This window comes from Nannospalax galili, unplaced genomic scaffold (genome assembly GCF_000622305.1).
Source record: "Nannospalax galili isolate Female #2095 unplaced genomic scaffold, S.galili_v1.0 scaffold536, whole genome shotgun sequence".
Lineage (NCBI taxonomy): Eukaryota > Metazoa > Chordata > Mammalia > Rodentia > Spalacidae > Nannospalax > Nannospalax galili.
This window is the reverse complement of record NW_008337057.1, coordinates 791,830-815,635: the sequence shown is the minus strand read 5'-3', so window position 1 is coordinate 815,635 and position 23,806 is coordinate 791,830. Positions and strand designations below refer to the sequence as shown.

The window sequence follows — 23,806 nt, the reverse complement described above, 5'->3', positions numbered from 1 at the left end:
AAACCCAAGAACTTTTAAAATCATTTGTTTTCAGTGTAGTTGCAAAATAGGATTTTTTATTTTTTTAATTTTATTTCATTTATTTATTTATTCATTTGTTTGTTTGTTTATTTTTTTTGCGACAGGGTCTCCCTGTAGCCCCAGCTGTCCTGGAACTTGCTATGTAAACCAGGCTGGCCTTGAACTCACAGAGATCTGCCAGCCTCTGCCTCCCAAGTGCTGGAATTAAAGGGCATGAACCACCACACCTGGCAAAATGTGATTTTTAATGTCGGCTTAAGGAGGAAAGGGCCTGTGAAGACAAATATAGCCAGGGCTCAGGGAAGTTCTGACATGCGTTGACAGAACCGGCTCCTTGGCACAGCCACGCAGATGCAGCGGTACAGGGTGCTAAGTGGAAACAGAGCACTTACAGCTGTCTCTCCTCTCCTCCCCCCAGTTCACAGGTATGACCCGGCAGGAAGCCTTTCTAGCCCTAACTCAGAAAGCCCGGAGGATGAGAGTAGGTGGATACGTGACCAGTGACAAGCTAAAGGACTGGCTGATATCGAGGCAGCGCTACTGGGGCACACCAATCCCCATTGTCCACTGCCCAGCCTGTGGCTCCATGCCAGTGCCCCTAGAGGACTTGCCTGTGACCTTGCCCAGCATCACATCTCTCACTGGCAAGGGAGGCTCCCCTCTGGCCTCAGCTTTGGAGTGGGTGAACTGCCCCTGCCCAAGGTAAGGAGCCACAGTCAGCACCTTGCAGTGTCTCAGACACCCTCCTCTCACCGGGTACTAACTGCTGCCTTCTCCACCAGCCTAAAAGGAAGGCCACAGGTGTTTTGGGATCTTTGAGAAAAGGGTCTAGAACCTGGCCTGCCCACTGTGTAGGGCCCAGAAACATGGCTCCACTGGAGGAAGGCCACAGGCTTTCATCATATTGTACAAAGACTGCTGCCTGCCATTTCTGTTCCTCAGAGCTTCCCGTGTGTGACAGAGGATGTTCCTCACCCCTTAGAGTTTTTCCAGTGCAGAGGCTGTGATAGCCATGGACTAAGTCTTAGTGTAATAGTGGAGAAGAAGGAAGACAGTGAGTGTATGCATTCTTTAATGTGCTGAGACACCAGATTTCTTCTCTCCTCATTTTGGATTGATTGGGATTGTCTTTCTCTGACAGATCAGTGGCACGTCTCATGTTTGATTTTCATGATCCTATGTTTGCTGATTACACAGAGAAATTAACAGACATTGAGCCAGTATTTTTTCTCCTTCCCTTCACAAATAGCCATGTCTCTGCTTACAAGTCATGCAGATGTTTTCAGACACTTCAGTCTTTTCTGGAGTCAAGCTGATTACTGGGTCAGCCATTGGGGGACCAGTGGTGCAGCTATAGTCTCAGGCTAGGGTCAGTGAGGGTCCACATCCTGGCCCTGGCTGGCTCTGGAGAGCCACAACTTGTGAGCCACAATCTCTTCATGAGCTAAGGAAACCTCTGTAGGACTGGAGCACTGGAGGGACAAAAGCCTCCCTTGCCAGAGACCGAGGTCCGTGTTCAGTGCATCATTGCACTTTTTGTGGTAATATGGCTTCCTACAGGATTGCAGGATTTCTGGAGAGCAGAGCCTATGCCTCTACACTGACCAGGGCTCACGAGCATCCAGGGCTGTGTGAATCACTGAGCCTGTGGAACCAAACAGGATGGCACCAAGGTGCAAACAGCAGCTTTGGGTTTAACAGATGAGGATTCTTTATGCATTTATTCTTGAGTTCTAAGTCCTTAGCCCTGTGTCTAAACCTCTCTGAATGCTTACTACTTACCCACAAAGTGGGAATGGGGGTTATCTCTGTCTCATAATTCTCAGTGTGCTGAGGACCAGACGAGATAGCAGCTGAGACACCTTCAGCCTAGTTCCCAGTGCCCAGGATTGTGTCAGTCCTACTCAAACTGATTTGGTGATCCTGTGCCTGTCACCTGCCCTCTCATGGCTTCTTCCCTGTCCAGGGCTTGGTATCAGTGGTTAACAACTGCTTGTAGTCTTCAAGCCCAAGGAGATACCAGAAAGTAAGCGTGGTGAGAGGCAGCCAGATGTGATTCCTTCTGTCTAGTGAGCCTCTGTCTTCTTCAGCACTCCTCCGAGACTTGCAAGTCAGGCAAAGAAGAGAAAGTCCCTTTGTCCCCCAGTTATATCCCAAACTGGTATCTTTAATGGAAAGCAAGATTCAATCAAATAAAGATCTGGCCTGACTTTAGAGACTCAGTGTTGAGATCCCAGGTGGGATTCCTGGGACTTCTTGACTACTCCTGTCCTGAGGGATTCCACCATGTCCTGTGGGCAACACCTTGACTAAAACACAGATGTGAGGGTCTGTGCTCTTCCTCAGCTACTCCTTTTGTTAGTTTTGTTTTTGTTTTTTTAAAGCATCTCACTGTGTAGCCCTGGCTAGCCTGGAACTCCAATGTGGACCAGGCTGGCCTTGAACTCAGAGATCCTCCTGTCTCTGCTCCCTGAGTGCTGGGATTAAAAGTATACACCACTACAACTTGTCTTGAGCTACTCCTTTTGATCGGTTGGCCTGGGGTGGGGGTGGGAAGACTGCTTCACTCTGTAATATTCATAAAGCCAACATGGACTACTTTACAAATGCAAAGTGTAAAACACAACCTATTTTTATTTAAAATTGAAAACAGTCCCAATTTATGTGCTCAATGAGTGGACGATCCATCAGTTCCTCTAGGGGACTCCATCCCTCTTCCCCCAACTCTCCAGAAGCCCCTCCTCTAGAACTTACACTGCCCAAAATGCAGTAGTGGGTGGGGCAGCTTACTCTGCTTCTGTGCCTTTGAAGTTTAGCTGGTGGGAAACCGCATTAAAATCTAGAAGGAAACCAATTCATCAACTTCCTTTCAGGTGCAAGGGATCAGCCAAGAGAGAGACGGACACCATGGACACCTTTGTAGATTCTGCATGGTACTACCTCAGATACACCGACCCTCACAATCCTTGTAGGTAATGTCCTGCTGGAGTTGTAGCATGTGGCACTTTGCATCCTCCAAGAAACCAAGATGGAGTTAGATGTGCAAGGGAGGTGCCAGGGACATGCCCGGGCAGGATAGAGGGTGAAGCTAAGCCAGCAGAGAGAGCACCTAGACAATGTAACTGGTACTCAAGAGGCAACAGGAGGAGGAGGATGTGGAGGAACCCCACTCCCATCATAGCAGTCTCTAAGAGCCTCAGCACAGCTGGGGGGAAGAATGCCCCAGTGCACATGTCCATTCAGAACCCAAAGTGGGCAGATGTGGCTCTGTGCTGGTACCTACCTTCTTGTCCCCTGGACTGGACCAGAGTGGACACAGTGGTGGGCACTGTTGGTCAGCTGTGCACTTCACACCAGGTTCTTGAACTGGGGAAGCTCAGGAACAGAGCCTTTGCCTAGCACGGGAGAGCTTGGGGTTCGAGTCCTTACACCAGAGGGGGAAGGCTCTCTTAAAGCAAATATATTAAATTACTAAGTTAGGTTTCACAGCCCAGTAAATCCTAACTGTAAGATAAACAAACAAGCAAACAAAAAACAGCAAAAGAAGGAAATATGTCTGCCATGCCCTCTGCATGCTGTCTTGTCATGGAACTGTGCCTGGAGGCAGAGAGCCAGGAGTTTGAGAGCACTAAGAAGCTTTGCCTCTTACCACAGTCAATAGATCTGCTAAAGTGGAAATCAATAGAGTAGAAATGTTTTAAAATAATTGCCAGAAGAAACAACCAAAGAATTAAAAGTGGAAGCTGGGTGCGGTGGGACATATCTATAATCCCAGCAGTTAGGAAACGGGAGCAGGAAAATCAAGAGTTCATGGCCAGCCTTCACTGAATAAGGCCCTGTGTCAAAAAGGAAGAGTTAAAAGTGGCTAATGTTCAGGCCTGGGGTGCAGGGAAAATGGGCTGAGACCACTGGTTTTCACAACAAACCTTTCAAGTGCTGTTGACTTTTCACTATGTTGTTTCTTTGACAAAGGTGGGGAGGGGGGCAAAGCCAGAATGGGAGCTAAAGAATACTATTCCTGAGCCAGGAGATCACAAATACTGTATTAAGGACCTCAGCAACTTGCTTATATGTGGAACTGTGTTGTCCACATATAAAATTTTTCCTTTCTGGGCATTGTGACACGTCTGTAGTCACATCAAAGGAAGCTGAGGCAGAAGGATTGTGAATTCAAGGCAGCCTGGTCTGTAGAATGGGACCCTGTCTCAAAAACAAGCAAAGGGTACTGCACTCCCTTGCTCTGTTGACAGCTCAGTCACATGCTTGTGGTGATGTTCAGACTGACCAGCAGAATCACAAGTCCATAATCTGAGTTCATTTCAGAAATGAGTGGGATCATAAGTAAATGCCCCCTATAAACAGGAAGGATGCAAGGAGACTGCTATGGCTAGGAACCCAAGACAGCTCTCTCTGACCCACAGAGGGGTGTGAGGGGGGCAAGGGGAGCTTTCCCTTCTCAGGCTGCTTCTAAGGAAAGATCCTGCAGAATGGAGGACCTGGGTGGCACCACCTGCTGAGCTCTGTGCAGCCCCTGTGAAGAGCAAGGGCTTCGTGTCCCTCCTGGCATGATGCCCCAGATTCAGCATTGGCTGGTGCCCTCCAGGGTGGCTTCATGGGAAGAGTGTAAATGAACATTTAACTTCTTTTATCCCAAACTTGTTCATGGACTGAATACTACCCTTGACTTTGGCTTTACTGTTTCCTAGAGCAGCAGTTGAATTTCTTTAGGAAACCATTTTCCATAAGGAAAAAAAAAAGGTTTGGTTTTGTAAGTGACCTATTCTAAGATGCCAGTGTGTGGTGCATGCTGTGCTTGACCAGGCTGCCCCACCTGCCAGCAACAGTTTCTTTTTCCAATCTCAGAGCTAGCCAGCCAAGAGCATGCTGAGGAAAAAATACTTTGAACTACTGCGGAGAGAACTACATTTTGGAACCCCAGAGTAGAGAGTCTCACAAAGTAAAGGTTTCCTCATTTGATCTCAAAGGAAGGATGACTTTGGGAACAGAGGTCTGTTCCAGCCAGCTGGTTCTTTCCCAAGGGGTGGAAATAGAGAACCTGGAGAGTCCTTCCCTCCATGTCCACTAGGCCAGGGAGTGTGAGGACCTTGCGTTTGGTGTCTCTTGGCCAAGAAGCAGTTACTAGGTGGGGGAGCTGCTGGCTTTTTATGGCAGTGAGATCCTGTAAATTCATCCCTTCAGGAACCATGTGTGGGCTCCTGTTGACTATTCTAAAGCTACTTTTAAAAATGAGATTGAAGCTGGGCGTGGTGGCCCACACCTTTAATCCCAGCACTCGGGAGGCAGAGACACAATCAGATCTCTGAGTTCAAGGCCAGCCTGGCCTACATAGTGAGTTCAGGCCAGCTGTAGCTACAGGGAGACCCTGTTTCAAAAAACAAAAGAAATTGAATTTCTGCCTAACAAGAACATTTAGTATCATGTTGGTTTCTGTTATAAACGCCACTATTGCCCTCTATTGGTAAGAATTCAAAAATCCCAATTTCCTAATAATAAAAATAAAACCTAGATTTTCAAATATGTTTTATACAGAGATGCCTTTTTGCTGATATTTTTTTCTCCTGTCCTCACTTTATGTAAAAATTACATTTTTTATAATGTTATGTGTGCGCACACACTCATGCATGCCACAGCACATGCATGGAGGTCAGAGGACAAGTTATGGGAGTCCATTCAAGTGTAGATCTTTTCTACAGTTATTATATAAGCATTTATCTTTTTTGTTTGTTTTCCTTTTTTGTTTTTGTTTGTCTTTTTGTTTGTTTGTTTTTTCTTTTATCAGCATTTCTCTTATAAAAAGAAAATAACTTTTTCCCTGACATAACTCATTTCGGGGCCTGTGTAATTTAAGATAGGTCTATCTAATGTGTGCGGGTGTGGCAGAGCAAGATTCACAATGCCAATTTGTCTTTCTAGTCCTTTCAGCTCAGAGCTGGCAGACTTCTGGATGCCTGTGGATCTGTACATTGGAGGGAAAGAGCATGCCGTCATGCACTTGTTCTATGCGAGATTCTTTAACCACTTTTGCCACGATCAAAAAATGGTGAAGCACAGGTGAGCATTTAGAGGGCTTTTGAAAGAGGATCGCCAACTGACTGGAAGCAGGTATCTTTTCTTCAGAAGCAAAGTAAACACGCTTATCAGAAGACTTCTCCTTTCCAGGTGTGTTCAGAGGTCACCGTAGTACGTTTGCACACACTTCTTAATCGTTTGCAGTGGGATGGTTCATACTTGCATGGAAAGCAGCTGTCAGTACTCCTTTCTGTTTAGCTGAGTTAAGTAACATGCAATTTTTACTTGTGAAGGGGGCAGGGTGGTGTGATGTCATGTGACCTCATAGCATCTCATGCTTGTCCCTCTGTGTGAGCTGTACTTCTAGGCTTGTCTGAATCCTGCCTTAATATTTCATTCTTTTTTTTATGAGACAGGGTCTCCCTGTAGCCCCAGCTGGCCTGGACTCACTTTGTAGACCAGCCTGGTCTAGATCTGACAGAGATCCACCTGCCTCTGCCTCCTGAGTGCTGGAATTAAAGGCTTGTGCCGCCACACCTGGCATTAATATGTCATTCTGATACATGTTCGTAATGGATTAGAAGATAGAGAATTTCATCATAAATCCATTCATTGATAATTTATTTTCCTGTTGGTCTATAATGTGTTCTCATAACATTCAAAAGATACATGTGAGGGCTGAACATGGCAGCACGCTCCTGTAATCCCAGCACTTGGGATGTAGAGACAGGAAAAGGGCTGCAAGTCTGAGGCCAGCCTGGGCTACTTAGTGAGTTCCAGGCCACATAGCAGAACACGTGTCAAAGATATATATGCATGCTTTTTTTCCCATGAAATATAAATATGTGTATATATTTTATATATTAATACAGAATTTAAAGAAGAAAATACACTTAGGAAGTTCAGGCAGGAGGATCATGAGTTTGAGACTAGCCTGGTCTACAGAAACCCTGTCTCAAATAGCCAAAAAATAAAAAGTAAAATGAGCATTTATGCCACTCCTCAATTTAGGAAGCAGAGTATTACCAATACCTAGTGCAGTTGGGTGCCCCTCACCAGTCACCCCTTCCTATACCTTCCATCCCTCTCCCTGCTAACTCCTATACTAAACTTCAATTACTTAATTTCTTTATAAAGTTATCACTTCTGCGGGCCTTGTGGTACACGCCTTTAATCCCAGCATTCGGGAGGCAGAGGCAGGTGGATCTCTGTGAGTTCAAGGCCAGCCTGGTCTACATAGTGAGTTCCAAGACAGCTCAGGCTACAGGGAGACCCTGTCTCAAAAGACAAAAAAAAATGTATATTTTAATTTTGTCACTAAACCTATTTTTCAAGGCACATAGTAGTTCTTTTCATAAATATACAATCTCACTGTCTTCGGACGGCCATGCTCCTGTGGAAAGCTCAGTCTAAGCCCAGATTTCTGAACTTTCTTTTCTTCCTTCCAAAGGTCTCTTTGCCTTTGATGTCTACAGATTCCATGGAGTGTTTTTAGGTGTGAGGTTTTCATTTGCTTGTAGACTTGGAATGTCTTGGACTTATAGCTGTTGATGTAAGTTTGGTGTTTTTTATCACTTCTGACTGTATTGTATTTATTATTTGTGTGTGTGTGTGTGTGTGTGTGTGTGTGTGTGTGTGTGTGTGTGATTGTGTGTAGGGACAAATATGCCGTGGTGCATATCTGAAGGTCAGAGGACAAACTTTGTGGAGTCGGTTCTCTCCTTTCACCTTTACATGGGTTCTGGGGATCAAACTCAGGTTGTGAAGCTTGTGTGGCAAGCACCTTTACCCACTGAGCCATCTTGCTGGCCCAGTTTCAGTTCTTTGTGGGTTTTAATGGAGACTGTTTTTCCTGCATTTGAACCTTCCATGATTAGAATTTTATTGCACAGATTCTATCTTGCTTTCCTCACTCAACATGTTTTTGAGATTCAGCAAGGTTAATGCATGGTGTTATCTCCTTCCTGTTTCCTTGCTAAGTAGTATTCCAGTATCTGGGCTGGAATTTCATTACAGAACTCAGTTGTGTCACCACAGCCCTGCAATGGCTCTCCACCCCTGGAGATTCACCATATGTTTTGTTATATGTATGGCAAGTATTTTTCCTCATTCTTGGCTCTTCTTATTTGTGTGATAATCTTTTGATGAGCAGAAACCTTAATCTAACATAGTAAAATTTGCTACTTGCCGATGCAGATGAGGTTCAATGGCAGAGCACCTGCCTAGCATGTACTAGACCTTGGATTCAGTCTCCAGCACCACAAAAAAAAAAACAAAAATTAATCTTCCTGATAGCTATTGTTTTTTATGCCTCAGTTCCCTCAGTGGATCAGCTGAAACTTCTTCCCACTGTTCTCATCATAAATCAAGTTGTCACATCCCCTGGCCTGCTGGGGACCTCTGTTCCTTCCTTTGGAGGCTTGTTCTCTGCTGTGCTGATTAGTCACTTGCTGCCTTTGTTATTTTAATTTATGAATCTCAGCATCCTTTCAGGGAAGTCCTCGTCCTCTGAGACTCTGGCTCTGACCACATCCTTGTTCTTCCTTACCAGTAGACTCAGCCTGTCAGATCCCAGGGTGCTTTGTTGGTCTCATAGAACCAGGTTTACCAGTGCCTTTCCTCACCCACCCTTGTTACATCTCTAACTTTAACATCTGAAATAATCGTTTTTTTCTGAAATACATCCTTTGATACATCTTCTTGTTCCCTTTGATGAGGGTCTGTGTATTAGTTCTTATTTCTCTTAAAAAATAAGTTCATTTCGAGTTCATATTTTCAGATGTCTTTTTATTTTTGGTGGTGCTGAGGATCAAATGCAGAGCCTCGCATGCACTGAACGTGTCATCCAGAGCAGACAGCTCTGTAGCTGCTGCTCTGAGATGGCACTTCCCCTCAGCCACAGCTGGCTCTCCTGCTTGTTCTGTTGAGGTCAGTTCTTCATCATTTTTCCTGCTTTCTATTTCTTACATGCAGGAAGTGTACATCTTCCTTCCCGCCCACCTCCATTCTCTATCCATTTCTTCAGCTTTTAAGTTTCTTTTCATTTTCCAGAAAAAAATATTTTGCTTATACCCCTTTTTGCGGGGCAGAGATAAAAGGTTGGCTGTGCTCAAACTTACTGTGCAGTGGACGATGACTTTGAACTCCTGACCCTCTTGCCTGTCTCCCACATGCTGGCATTACAGATGTGGGCCACCGTGCCCAGCTTGACCACTCATTTGTAAATGTTACATATATTACATGTGTCTTTTGGTCTTTGATTTAATGACATGAATTGATGGTCTTTCCCATCAGTGCATATAGATTTCTCAGTCTTTTTAATTTCTACGTGGTGCACCATAATTTACTAAAACAGTCACATATTTCTAACTTGTTATTACAAAAAAAAAGTGATGCTCTATTTCTCAGCAGAGATAGGGGAGCATGTATGAAGGGGCTAATTAACACTGTGAAGTCTTGGGTCAAAGGATATACATTTAATCTTTTATTATATTTATTTAGTTTGTGTTGTATGCATGGGCATGTGCATGTCACAATGTGTGTGACAGAGGACAACTTGACAGAAGTTGGGTCCCTCCTTCTACCATCTGGGTCCCAGGAATTGAACTCTGGTCCTCAAATTTGGTGATAAAAGCCTTCACCCACCGAGCCATCTCACCAGCATCTATTTAAAAAAATTTTTTCTTCTTCTTTTTTTTTTTTGCTCTTTTTGAGACAGGGTCTCCCTGTAGCCCCAGCTGCCCTGGAACTCACTGTGTAGACCAGGCTGGCCTTGAACTCCCAGAGATCCTCCTGCCTCTGCCTCCCAAGTGCTGGGACTAAAGGCATGTGCTACCACACCCAGCTATTTAAAAATTTTTAATGGAGCCGGGTGTGGTGGTGCACACCTTTAATCACAGCACTGGGGAGGCAGAGGCAGGCAGATCTCTGTGAATTAAAGGCCAGTCTGGTCTACATAGTGTTCCAGGCCAGCTGGGACTACAGTGAGACCCTGTCTCAAAAAGACAAAAAAAATTTTTATAGATAAAAGTACATGTATGGTGTTCCTCCATACAGAGGAACTGGAGAGATGGCTCAGCGGTTAAGAATGCTGGTTGTTCTTGCAGAAGACCCAGGTTCGAATCCCAGCACCCACATGGCAGCTGACAACTCTCTGTAACTCCAGTTCCAGGGGATCTGATGCCCTCTTCTGGCTTTTGCAGTCTTTGCACAACGCAGGTGAACTTACATACATGCAGGCAATATACTCATACACATAAAATAAAAATGAGAAATTAAAAAAAAAATACATGAGAAGCCAAGCATGGTGGTGCACACCTGTAGTCCCAGCACTCAGGAGGCAGAGACAGGTACATCTCTTTGAGTTCAAGGCCAGCCTGATCTACATAGTGAGTTCCAGGACAGCTGGGGCTACAGGGAGACCCTGTTTCAAAAAGACCAAAAAAAAAAAAAAAAAAACATGATAGAGGCTGGAGAGATGGCTCAGCGGTTAAGAGCATTGACTGATCTTGCAGAGGACCCCGGGTTTGATTCCCAGCACTCATATGGCAGCTAACAACTGTCCATAACTCCAGTTCCAGAGGACCTGAAGTCCTCTTCTGACCTCTGTGGGAACTGCACAACACGAATGCACTTACACACAGGCAAAACACTCATACACATAAAATAAAAATAATATTTTTTTAAAAAAATACAAGATATGCTGGGCATTGTGGCATATGCCTGGAATCCCAGCACTTGGGAGGCGGAGGCAGAAGGATTGCTTGCGCTACATAGACTCTGTCTCAAAACAAACAAAAGACCTATGACTTTGAGAATTTCTGTAAAGCAGGCAGAAGCTCAGCTTCACTAGAGTGAAGACACTGGAAACACCACCCTCTCCCACTGCCAGCTCCCAGCCTGCACTACGAGTGGGTTAGAGTCTGCTCTGTGGAAAATACACCCGATGTGATTAAATGCTTAAATTCATATTATTACTCCTAGACACCATGACTTGACATGTGAAGACCAATTGATCTATGCCGAAATATCACTAACCACATATTTAAGCAAGGCACTCAGCCTCCTTAAATAGCTAAAATTTTTTCATTTCAGGTTACACAGCTTCAGTTTAGCTTTGCATTTCATATCCATGAAAAACGATTTGTCAGTTGTGAGTTGTGTCTTGCTACAGTCCCAGATAGTCTCTATGTGCTCCCACTATTTTTTAATAGGAGCTCGCTGTGTGGCCCAGCCTGGCCTGGAACCCTTGTTCCTCCCTCAGCCTTCTAAGTGCTGTGATTACTTAGAGGCGTGCACCACCATGCCCAATCCAGGTTTTTGGGTTTTTTTTTTTTGCAGTGAATACCTAATAATATATATTTTTAAGCAGGTGTGCACACTATGTAGTCTGCAAAAGGGAGACTCAGCAAGGCTCCAGGTGATTTTGAGGCCTGGCTTCCCTCCCAGAATGAAGGCCCAGGGATGGGTCCTGCTGCAGGACTAGGCTTGCAGCGCATCTCCAGACTGCAGATAAGGAACTTCTTTCTTGGTGCCAGACAGCTGCAAATGTGATGTCCTCTTGCTTCTGCCCTTAATGAAACTCTGAGAGACACTAAATTCCCTGAACTGGAATTCTCCCTGCCCTTTGCAGCATGCAGATCTGCGGCCTCAGAAGCCACAGCTTTATGGGAAGGACACCTGCTGGCCATCCCTATTAGTGTCCTCTGCTCTCTGAACTGGGGTTTCTGGGGCTGGGAACAGGCAGGGAAGAGCTGAGGCCCTCTCCTGGGGTCTCACCTCATTAATAACATCTTCTCTGGTGCTGCTGTTTCCAGGCATGGGAAATGGTAATGTTTTAAGAAGCAACCTGGTTTATTCTTAGAAACCAGGCTCATTATGTGAGGTGGATGATGGCACCAAGCACTGAGAAGGAAGAAGAAGAAGTGGACTTAGATTTGAAAAGTCTTATTTGGGCTTCCAGGGACCCACAGCCTCTGCTCACTTCTTTCTGGCTCTACATAAGCACCTGGTCCAGTCAGGATAGTGGGCAGCTGGCTGTCCAGGGCTTCTGTTTTTATAATGGCACCTAAAGTAGCTTGTCAGTCTGTGCTGAAATTTTCTTGTTTTTCCTAATTAAGAGTCCTTCCTTCCTGCCTTCTCTCCTAAGTAGTAGAGCCCAGACTAACCCTGAGATGGGGAAGAGCCCATTACTTGTCATCCTGTTTGCACCGAGCTGTGCTTTAGTGCAGGTGAGCCTAATCTGCTGAGGCAGAAGAAACCAGGGGCTTCTAGGCAGAGTCCCAGTGCCTCCTTGACAGCCTTCACTGGAGATTTAGAAGTTACAGATTTTCAGTCTTACAAAAGCCCCTGCTGTGCAGTCACCAAGATGAATGAACAATGCAATTGCTTATGCTGTTTGTTCCCGAGCACCATCTGTTGAGTGAGTGAATGAACACAGGGATACTGCTGGTTGTGAATCTGAGTAATGAACCTGATGATGTGCTGTGATCTTCAAGACTGAGTTCCAAGGCCAGCACCCCGGCATCTCCTTGCCCCTCATCTCCACATACCTTGTACCTCCCGTAATACTATTAATACCTCAGCCTGTGGCATTGGTGCTTATGGGCATGTCTTGAGTGGCCTGTTGGACTGTAAACTTTCTGGTTGAATTGTAGACCTCTGCACAATGCAAATATGCATTGAGTGAATAAACAAACAATTGTGAAAGCAGATACAGCCTGCTTCAACCAAAAGACTGAGAACCAGATTCCTAATCCCTGTGGAGCCTTTGTAGAGCCCTGCAAGCACCCTTCACTGTGGCATTGCCTGTGAGCACACAAACACTCTTGCTGACCTTCGTTCTGCATGGAGTGGAGATCTCTCAGTGCCTGTCCCTTCATTCACCTCTTGCTTCCTTCATCTCTTGCCTCCACTTTGCCACCCCCACCCCACCATGTTGTCCTCACCTCTGCTTCTGAAAAGTTTATTCATTCATTCATTGAAATAAGCTTTTTTTACATTTTTATTTATTATTTTTATTTTATGTGTATGCGTGCATTGCCTGCATGTAGGTAAGTGCACCCATGTCGTGCAGTGCCCTCGGAGGTCAGAAGAGACTGTCGGATCCCCTGGAACTGGAGTTATGGACAGTTGTTAGCTGCCATGTGGGTGCTGGGATTCGAACTCAGGTCTTCTGCAAGAACAACCAGTGTTCTTAACCGCTGTGTCATCTCTCCAGCCCCCTCATTAAAATAAGCTTTAATGTTGCTGAACACTAGACACTGCAAGGGTCTTCAAGGACTTTCTTGCTGCTCCTTGCAGGAGCATGATGGGCAGGTGAGCCATCACCTGAACCCACAGTAGTGTTTCCTTGCAGGAGGACGATGGGCAGGTGAGCCATCACCTGAACCCACAGTAGTGTTTCCTTGCAGGAGGACGATGGGCAGGTGAGCCATCACCTGAACCCACAGTAGTGTTTCCTTGCAGGAGGACGATGGGCAGGTGAGCCATCACCTGAACCCACAGTAGTGTTTCCTATCTGCTGCTGACAGCTACTGGTACCACAGGACACAGTAACCAGGAAAGAGTCCCAGATGTTAACCGGCACCTTCCCAGTGGTGGTGTCTCTGTAATGGGGCTGGAAGTATTGAGTTTTGACAGCAATTTGGAGAACAGTGTCACTAAGGCACATTGTCTGGGCAACACTTGGAAAAATCAGAGAACCTACAAAGGGAGGGGACATTCTTGACGGCCAGGCAAAGGGTTGGACGAAACCCTTTGGAAAGAGGCACTCTTCAAACACAGCTATACTCCTTCTTTCCCTTCCTTGCACTTGGAAGGGATCTGGTCAAGTTTGGGTCAGCAGTGGCCAACAAGCCAGCTCCCCACAATCAGACCCCAGTGCCCAGTTCAGTACCAGGCACGTAGAAGGAGCCCGACAGATGCTTGCCGAGTGAATAGATGATGCAGTCGCGTAATAACTTGTGTGGTGCTGCAGCTGCAGAGTTTGAGACCAGTCTGAATGAAGGGAGAAGTGCTGCTGTAACTCAGGAAGATCTGAATGGCCAGGGCACTGGCACTGGTGCCAGGTTCTGCCATCCCTGCTCTAAATCTGTATGAGACTGCATCTTGCTGCACCGCAGAGGGATAAAGCTGACTCTAGATGAGTTTTGGTGATCCGGTAGCACAACTTTGAGAAATCAAGACTCGTTCACTACCAAGGCCTCAGTTCCAGTGTGTTGCTGTTTTATACCGGACACCTGCCTGTTCTAGGGAAAGGTCCCAATGTGAACACCCCAAGGTCCTCATTTGGAAACTCTTTGAAATGGTTTTGAAATAGGAAAACTAAGCCTGTAGTGGCTTGTGGAGAACAGATGCTTGGAGGTGGTGGAGGAGGCTTCAGAAAGGGCCCACACTGGGTGCTGTTTACAGTGTCACGAAGAGTCATCAAGTTGTACCTCCCCCTCCCCCAGGACTAGTATACTTTTCAACGTGAATGCTGTCGTGATGGCAGAAGGAAAGAAGGAAGGAGGGAAGGAAGGAAAGAAAGGGAGGGAGGGAGAAAGGAAAGGAAGGAAGGGAGGAAGGAAGGAAGGAAGGGAAGGGAGGGAGGGAGGGAGGAAAGGAAGGAAAGGAAGGAAGGAAGGAAGGCCTTTGAGAGAGTTATAAATGATGAAGCCAGAGGAGATCTTTAGGCAGAGCAGCTGGGGTCAGGATTAGTCTAACGAGTTGCAATTCTATGCACTCCCAGAAGGTGGCAGAGGTGCTTGCATTGGTAAAATTCATAATTTTTTTTTAACTTTTAAGTCTTTTTCCCCACCAGATAGGGTCATGCTGTATAGCCCAGGCTGGCCTTAAATTCAAGGTCTTTCTGCCTCCGATTCTGAATGGCTGGGTTACAAGTATGCAACACTATGCCAAGTCCCCTGAGTCTTAATACTGCTAATTTTGATCACTCTAGACATGTTTTTTCTAGGTGCTGGGTGTTGAATCCAGGGCCTTGTGTGTGGTAAGCATGTGCGTACCACTCATTCACACCCCCAGTCCCCTGTATTTCTCTTAAGAGTGACCCCCATCCCAGTGCTTACAGCCAAAAGAGTGGGAAAATCTCAAACCCTGTTGAATGGATGCTGGCACCTGAGCAAATTGAATCTGACACTGAGCAGCACTGAACAAGCGCAAGATGAACGTGTGCTAAAAACACCCAACTAGGAATGCACAGATCAGCGCCATGGAGCTCAGTAGAGCTACCTGTGGGTATTGAGGGACAATGTCCCTTCTTTGTAGGATACTAGCTTAATTTGCTGTGTGATCTTCAACATGTCTACATACAGCCTCTCCCTTCTCCTGCTCAGTCAGTAAAAAGTAGCCATGTATGCTTTCTTCTGGTTTAAATTTTCTCTTGTATCATTTTTAATAAGTTTAAAGTCCAGGGGCGGGCATGGTGGCACATGCCTTTAATCCCAGCACTCAGGAGGCAGAGGCAGGCAGATCTCTGTGAGTTCAAGGCCAGCCTGGTCTACATAGTGAGTTCCAGGACAGCTGGGGCTACAGGGAGACCGTCTCAAAAAAGACCAAAAATAAATAAGTTTAAAGTCCAGGTACACTGAAAATTGGCTGGAAGGCAAGGGTGGCTCGGGCTGAGCAGCAACCTGTATTGTTTCTCATCCCCTATCGCACCATCCATCCAGCTGTCATCTCTTTGTCCATGAAATGAACGTTTTGATTTTATTTCTTTTAGTTTATGAGTGTTTTGCCTGCATATCATACAATGCCTGTGGCTGCCAGAAGAGGGCGTCAGATTCCCTGGAACTGGAGTTATGGTTGCTAGCCTCCTCGTTGGTGCTGGGAATTGAACCTGGGTCCTGTGCAATGGCAGCCAGCGCTCTTAACTGCTAAATCACCTCTCCAGCCCTGAAGTGAACATTTTAAAGGAGACTGCTATCAGCCAGGCTCAATGCCCGGTGCTGGGGACAATGGGAAGAATAAGAGAATGGTCCTTGCTATGAGGGGCTAAAGCAGGGGATGGGCAGTTTGTATGTGTAATTACACAACAGCCTGGTCATGTGCTTCTTACGAGGTTATACTAGATGCTATGGATAAAAGGAAGGGCTCCGAGTTGTGTGCAGGGGGATGGTGTGCAAAGGTCAGGGAAGCCAGCTAAGGAATAGACTAACTAAGCTCAGAGCTGAAGGGAGAATGCGAGTCTCCCAGGAACATGGAGTCCTGAGGAACATGAACCACGTGTCCTTGTGTATAGCCTCTGTGTGGAGTAAGTTCGTTTAAGTACCAGAGAAGCAGCCAGGAAGGATGGATGGTAGACAAGGCTTGTGCTCCACGTGTGGAGTGCAGTGTCTGAGCTCCCTGAGAAGGCCCCATGCCCCGTGGTGCAGTGCAGTGCCCTGAGCTCCATAAGCCATACTGCATGTGTGGAGTATGGAGCTCTGAGCTCAGAGAGCTGTGTTCCATGTGTGCATTGCTGTGAACTCCCTGAGCTGTGTTCCATGTGTGCAGTTCTGTGAACTCCCTGAGCTGTGTTCCATGTGTGCAGTGCTCTTGAGTTCTCTGAGCTGTTGCTGGGCTCTGAGCTCCTTGAGGTAGTTGTATTAACTGACTTGCTTCCCGTGAAGAGCCAGGAAAATGCAGAGCTGGCTGTGAGGCCTGAGGACACAGGGTTCTTCCTGGTACCTGGACTAGCCTTGCTAAAGGACAGAACTAGTCACAGTGCCTTTCTGTCATTTGTGTCACTGTGTGAAATTCAGTTGCTTTTCATATGCTATGTAACTAGCTTGCTTTTAGGGAATCTTGGTGCAGATGTGAACTATGGCACAAATGACATCATTCTGCCATTTATGACTTTGCCAGTGGGACTTTGTAGGATTTTGACTTACCTATGGAAGACACAGAAGTGTTATGATTCCAAAGTTTATTAAGAACTGAGCATGGTGGCTGTAATCCTAAACCTCAGGAGACTGAGACAGAAAGATTGCTTTGAATTTGAGGCCAACCTGAGCCACATGAGGGAGGTCTTTATGTGTAATCACGACAGCCTGGTCACATGCTTCCCAGCAGGGTATACTAGGTGCTGTGGACACAAAGGAGTTTAGGGCCAGTCTGGGCTACATGAGTTTGAGGCTATCCTGGGATATAGAGCGAGACCCTGTCTGAAAAAAAACAAAAAATTATGAAGATATCCTTTTGAGCTGATCACTTCTGTGTACATGTACGGTAATCTCTTCCACCGCATGCTTGTTGAGCTGTGTGATGTCAGCTGATGTGTTCACATTAATTTCTAAAACAACGTACAGCTTTTCCATTTGGCAGACTCACACCCAGAGCAAGCAAGTGGCTTTTGTGACTCACAGACAGGCAGAACTGAGGTGTGCGCCAGGCCTTCTAGATCTGAGGCCTGCTCTCTTTCCACTACACCTCAGGGGAGAGTGGACCTGTAGTTAAACTTGGCTGCTATGACATAAAGTTATTACCACTTCCAAGGAGCCCACTTTGCCAATGGCCTGCGCTGCCATTCAGCGGGTGTGGTTTATGGTGTTGAGTTCTGGATGCCTTGTATCCCTGCTGTTACACCCTTCTTTTTCCATCATCCTTCCTCAGGGAGCCTTTCTATAAGCTGCTGGCCCACGGCCTCATCAAGGGGCAGACATTCCGCCTGCCATCTGGTCAATGTCTGCAGAGGGAGGATGTGGACTTCACAGGTAAGGGGGGGAGCGCAGGGCAGGTAAGAACGAAGACCAGGTCCTGAGGCTCTTGAGGAGCTCACATCTGCTGCTAGACCCTGGCCGGGTGCATGATCCAGGACAGGTCCTGGCCAGGCCTCTACAAGCTGCTCCTAGGACTGGCTATCCTCTCACACCCAGTCCCATCCTGTTAATGCCTCATTTCAGCCTCTGGCAGGTCTGCCTATATAACATAGAGTTTGCTTGGGCATCTGCCAAGCCCTCTCCTGGACTAGCCCTATTTTTAGTCCTTCACAGGACAGAGCCTCAGATCCAGAACTTGGACTCTCCTAGTATCTCTTCCTACAAGGCGCAGCAGCTCAATTCAGAATGTAGGACCTCTACTGTGTATGCTTCCTTGACACCCTGGAGCAGCCCTGGTTCTCTCTTCTGTTTCCCTGGCCTGCTCCATTCTGAATCACTATTCCCACATATTCTTTTGGCATCTAGGTCCTGTTCCTGTTCATGCAAAAACAAAAGATAAGTTAGAGGTGACATGGGAGAAGATGAGCAAGTCCAAGCACAATGGGGTAGACCCAGAGGAGGTTGTGGCACAGTATGGGATTGACACAGTCCGGCTCTACATCCTCTTCGCAGCCCCTCCCGAGAAGGACATCTTGTGGGATGTAAAGAGTGAGTCGCCTTCCCCCTCCTGCCTGCTCCTGTGCAATCTACCTTGGGCTCTGAAGGAACTGGGGAAGGAAATGTCTTTGCTGGAGATAGTTATGGAGAATTCTAGGAGTCAGCTTGCCCAGGCTCCTGTCCCTCTGCAGGACCAGTGCTCTTCAACACTCAGGGGCCTCAGGGCCCTTTGGAGCCCCACTGCACGTGTACATTCCCAGTTCTTACCTGCTGGCAATGGGGCCCTGGGATCCAGCCTGGAGGCTCTGTGCTGAGTCTAATGCCAGGTCTCCAGGGACCACACCTGGACAGCTGTTTCCTTGGAGGACAACCACCTTCTGTGCTGTTCTTGGGCCTGCTGAGTTGTAGAAGCCATTCTCCTATCCATGTTCTCTGAAAGGATCCTCTTCTGACACCAAGTCTGGGCCTGGGCCCTGGGATCACCTGCAGCCTCTCAGCCATCCCCATCCAGCTCCTGCTCCCTTGGGAGATTTGTCTCTCCAAAGCTGTTTGGATCTAAGAGAAGCTAAGGGAGGGAGAATAAGCTCAGGCACCTGTCTGCCCTATGATGAGAGTCCATGTACTTTCATTTGTCTCCGTGGTCTGTTTGGACATCACTGTGGAACGAAAAAGCCAGTGCCTATAACCTTGTACACTGTGGGAAGCATCTTTGTTATCTCAGGAATGACTGGTTTTCTCTCCATGTCTGGTGGCAGTGGGCTGGACAGTTGTGACATGCCAGCCCTAACACAAGCTGCCTCAGAATAACAGAGGCAGGACACGCAGGCACCAACTCAGCTTCCTCCTGTCGGTGCAGGGCAGGTCCCCACATCTGCTTCTCACAAAGCCTCCAGCAGGCCCTGCTGTGCGCCCACTCTTGAGAACACCCAGCCTAGTGGCCACAGGGTCCAGACACTTGGACTGGTGCTCATTTGGTCAGCCGTGTGGTCCAAGACCACCAAGTGGGCTATTCCACTTCCCCAGGTCAGAGTAGCAGTTAGACCTGGTGATCGCGTTTGGAATACATAACACACTCCTGGCAAGGTCAGGGGTTGTGAGCTGACCACATGTGCCACAGGGCTGTTCCTAAGCATGGTATGCAGACCCTGCTACTGTTACCTGTCCTCACAAGATCCCAGCTTCCCTAGTACTGGGCAACTGTCTTCAGTACCCTGTTGACCCCAGGGCATGTCTGTCACAGTAAGTTTGCTACTGCCCATGCTAGGAACATTGGGGTACCAGGAGTCAGGGAGGACCATAGGACACATGGAGTGACTCAGGGATTTCTCAGTTCCTTCTCAGTACTTTCTGTCTCTCTCTGTCTCTCTCTCACTATAGCCGATGCACTCCCTGGAGTGCTCAGATGGCAGCAGCGGCTGTGGTCCCTGGTAACGAGATTCATCAAGGCTAGGACTTCTGGGACAGCCCCCCAACCTCAGCTACTGAGCAACAAGGAGAAAGCTGAGGCCTGCAGCCTCTGGAAGTACAAGAATTCAGTCATCACTCAGGTCAGAATCCAGGAACCTGGGGCAGGAACTTTTGCCCAGTGGGCTTTGTGGCCCACCTGCTCTGAGGGTCACTGTGGGTCCCCTTCCTTCATTGTGAGGTAACCCTGCTGCCTTGATTAGTTGCTCTTACTGCTTCGGCTATTTACCAAGACTTCCTAATGGAAAGAGATGCTCTTGAAAAATGACTGTCCCTTATCCCCTGTCACCTCCTTCCACGTGGACTTCAGGAAGCCCCCCACTTCCCGTGTCTCCATACCTGACTGGCAAGTAGAACCAACCCAGGATCTCTCTGACACACTGCACATTGCATTAACAGAACTGTAGCATTGAAAGAGGCAGAAGTTGCCGTAAAATATCTTCCTGTGTTGTAGATGGTCAGAGAGGTTAAATGTCTTGCAGAAAGTCCCACAGCCAGTGAGAAACTTGGCAGAGTGTGGCAGGGGTCCACATTCCCTGGCACTCACCAGGCCCCTCCACATGCTGCTGTAGACATGTGTCCATAGAACCTGCTTAATTTTCCCAAACCTGAAGTCATTTTTAACCCCAAATTATTCTTAGGCTAGTTTTCTTTCCCACTATGATGTGCTAGTTTGGGGCTGGGGGTGCAACTCAGTGGCAGAACACTTGCCTAGCATATGCCAGGCCCTGGGTTCTATCCCGCCACTAAAAAGAAAAGGCTATGCCAATTCAAGACTGTGAAGTCATCCAAGGTCATTTCTTCTCTGGTTTGTGTGACCCATGCAGCCCTGGGTCCAGCATGGTCGCATCTAATGACATATCTTCAACTTCATTTCCGGCCTCTGTGTAGGAGTCACCGAGGTGAATTTGGGGATCTGAGTGGTGCCAAGCAGTTACTTTCTGGAGCTGACTGATTATTCTTTAGGATGAAAGGCTGTTTCAACAGCCTTAACTCTTGACATCTTAAAGGTGTCATTTTTCTATATTCTTGCTCACGGTTGGGCCTGAAATGTGAACGTGTGGAAAAGCTGATGAGTCATTTGTGTTCTTCTGTTGGCTCTTCACCTGAATGCAAAGCTGGCCTCCTCATAGGCGAGCTGCCCTCGCCCTGCACCTGTGAGCAAAGCTGGCCTTATACCCTGTGAGTTTAAGTCATAGCCAAGGAGAGGCAACATCCCTTCCCTCACCTCCTATTCTCTGTTGTTTCGTTTATTCTTTTTATTTTTTATGCATATATGTCACTGTACTCTGCTTATATCCCCCAGCACCCTTTCTCCTTCATTCCCCCTAACAAGTCTCCCTTGCATTTCCATGTCATATGTACACACAGACACAGACACACACAGACAGACAGACAGACAGACAGACACACACACACACACACACACACACACAGAAATCTAGGTTCTGCAAATGAATGACTATGTAAGATACTGTCTTTCCCTTACCTTCCCTCATTGGGCCTCCCCTCGTTCTCTGTGTAGGTCCCTACCTCTCCCCTCATAGTCCTTCTTTCATGGGATACAATTCAGAGAGATAGATGATTGATAGATAGATAGATAGATAGATAGATAGATAGATAGATAGATGCCATGTTTGAAAAAAATGTGCATTTTGTCCTTCTGAACTTGGATTATTTCACACAGTATAATGATTTCCAGTTCTATCCATTTTCCTGCAAATGACATAATTGTATTCTTTACTGAGGTAAAACTCCCTTGTGATGCAGACACCACATTTTCTCTCTTGCAGTGGTGGGCCTGAGCCCAGGGTCCCCCTTATGCTTCACACTGAGCTATACCATCTGCCTCTCATCTTCCTATCCACCATTGACATCAGCAGCTCCTGCCTCCTACACAAGCAGCTAGCATTGTTTTCTTAAACATCTGCTATGGGAACCAGTGGTCTCAGTTATGTGGAAGAGAGACAGTCTTAAGTATGGAAAGAGCATTGACTTTGAATTTAAAAGTCTGTGCTCATGGGGATGGAGAGATGGCTCAGTGGTTAAGAGCACTGGCTGCTCTTGCAGAGGACCTGGGTTTAATTTTCAGCACCTACATGGCAGCTAACAACCATCTGTAACTCCAGTTCCAGGGAGGGTCCAACACCCTTTTCTGACCTCCTTGGGCATTGCACAACATGGGTACACCTACCTACATGCAAGCAATATACTCATACACATAAAAATAATAAAATATATTTTTTAAAAGTCTGTGGTCATGGGCTGGAGAGATGGCTCAGCAGTTAAGAGCAGTGACTGCTCTTGCAGAGGACCCAGGTTCAATTCCCAGCACCTACATGGTGGCCAACAGCTGTCCATAACTCTAGTTTCAGGGAATCTGACACCATCTTCTGACCTCCATGGGCATTGCACTACATGGATGCACTTTCATGCATGCAGGTAATACGCTCATACACATAAAGTAAAAATAACAAAATATTTGAAGGGGCAAACAAAGTCTGTGCTCATGAAATGTAGCCATTATTCAAGACAGTAAATATATTGATAAATATTTCTCTGTATTCTGTTAGCTTCATTTTTTTTTGCTTTTCTTCTGGAAACCTAAAAGGAATTTTGAAGAAAGTAAATAACTCGGTTTTTACTAACAGGTGACCACCCATTTCACAGAGGACTTCGCACTGAATTCCGTTGTTTCTCAGCTGATGGGACTCAGCGGCACCCTCCTGGTGAGTGTCTGGGCCTCACTAAGCAGCCGAGGGTGGGTGAGAAGTTTTGTACAGGGCCACTGGCTCTGTTGTCTTAAAGAAACATTTCTTCCTTTAAGTATAATCTTGTTGGGGCTGGAGAGATGGCTCAGTGTTAAGAACACTGGTTCTTCTTTCAGAAGACCCAGGTTTGAATCCCAGCACCCACATGGCAGCTAACAGCTGTCCATAACTCCAGTCCCAGGGGGTCCGACACCCTCTTCTGACCTCTGTGGGCATTGCATGACACTGGTGCACTTACCTACATGCAGGCAATACACGCTTACACATAAAATAAAAGTAATAAATAAAAAAAAATTTTAACGTATGATCTTGTGCAGTTTCAAGGCTTTAAAGGTTGTCTGAGCAAACCCTTTTCTTTTGAGTCAGGATCTCAAAAACAGGCTGGCTTTAAACTTTTGATGATCTTTCTGCCTTTGCCTCCTGAGTGCTGGTATTACATACATGAGCTGACATGTCTGGCTTCAGACTCCTTTCTTCCCCATTGTCTTGTAAGAGAACTTTGAGGCCAAGGAGGTTAGGTGCCATGTCTGGCTGAGAAGTGACAAAGCCTGGGCCATACTGGCCCCTGCCGTTTCTGGCCTTCACCCGCCACTGCCTGGTTTCTTGGGTGTATCAGATGTTTCTTTGGCATCGTTAGTGTTTATATTCCTTTAGCCTAGATGGAGCAAGTTGCTCCCGCTGAACCAGAAACTAACCTTTTCTGTGCCTCTAGTCTTGCTGCAGAGGACTCGCATTTTTCTTGCCAAAAGAAGAATTTGTCAATAATCTGGGTTAGTACTGGGCAACGAGACAAGCACTAAAACTATTACAAGTGCTTTTTGAAATGAAAGCCTCTCCAGGCTTTTAAAAACAATAGAAGAGGGGTCGGGTATATCTTGGTGGTGGAGTACAGGTTTGCTATGTATGGGGGCCCTAAGTTAAATTCCCACCACCAATTGGAAAAAGAAGAAAGGTTATTAGATTTGAGTACTTAAAACTGGATTTTTAAAAATTTATTTATTTAGGGTTTTGTTTATATTTGGAGACAGGGTCTTGTTCTATATCCCAAGCTGGTCTCAAACTAAAGGTCTCACAAGTGCTGGGATTACAGCTGTGTACCACCAGGCCCAACAAGCTTGATGTTTTTTAGCATATTGAAATGCCCCAGAGTAAAAGAAAGGTAAAAGTCTGGGGAAACACAACAAATACATAGGCAAAATATTAATATCCTTAATATATAAAGAG

At 46.5% G+C, this 23,806-nt stretch overlaps 1 protein-coding gene across 1 annotated transcript in view; it reads left to right on the top strand.

The window, feature by feature from the left end:
• The window catches only part of Lars2 (leucyl-tRNA synthetase 2, mitochondrial), a 107,287-nt gene that overhangs the window by 72,729 nt on the left and 10,752 nt on the right, over nt 1-23,806 (top strand). Inside the window, exons 12-18 of the mRNA XM_008831929.3 lie at nt 440-723; nt 2,895-2,993; nt 5,956-6,093; nt 17,644-17,744; nt 18,216-18,398; nt 19,725-19,894; nt 22,463-22,540. Coding sequence (XP_008830151.1) covers nt 440-723; nt 2,895-2,993; nt 5,956-6,093; nt 17,644-17,744; nt 18,216-18,398; nt 19,725-19,894; nt 22,463-22,540 — 1,053 coding nt within the window. The remainder of the gene's footprint in view (nt 1-439; nt 724-2,894; nt 2,994-5,955; nt 6,094-17,643; nt 17,745-18,215; nt 18,399-19,724; nt 19,895-22,462; nt 22,541-23,806) is intronic.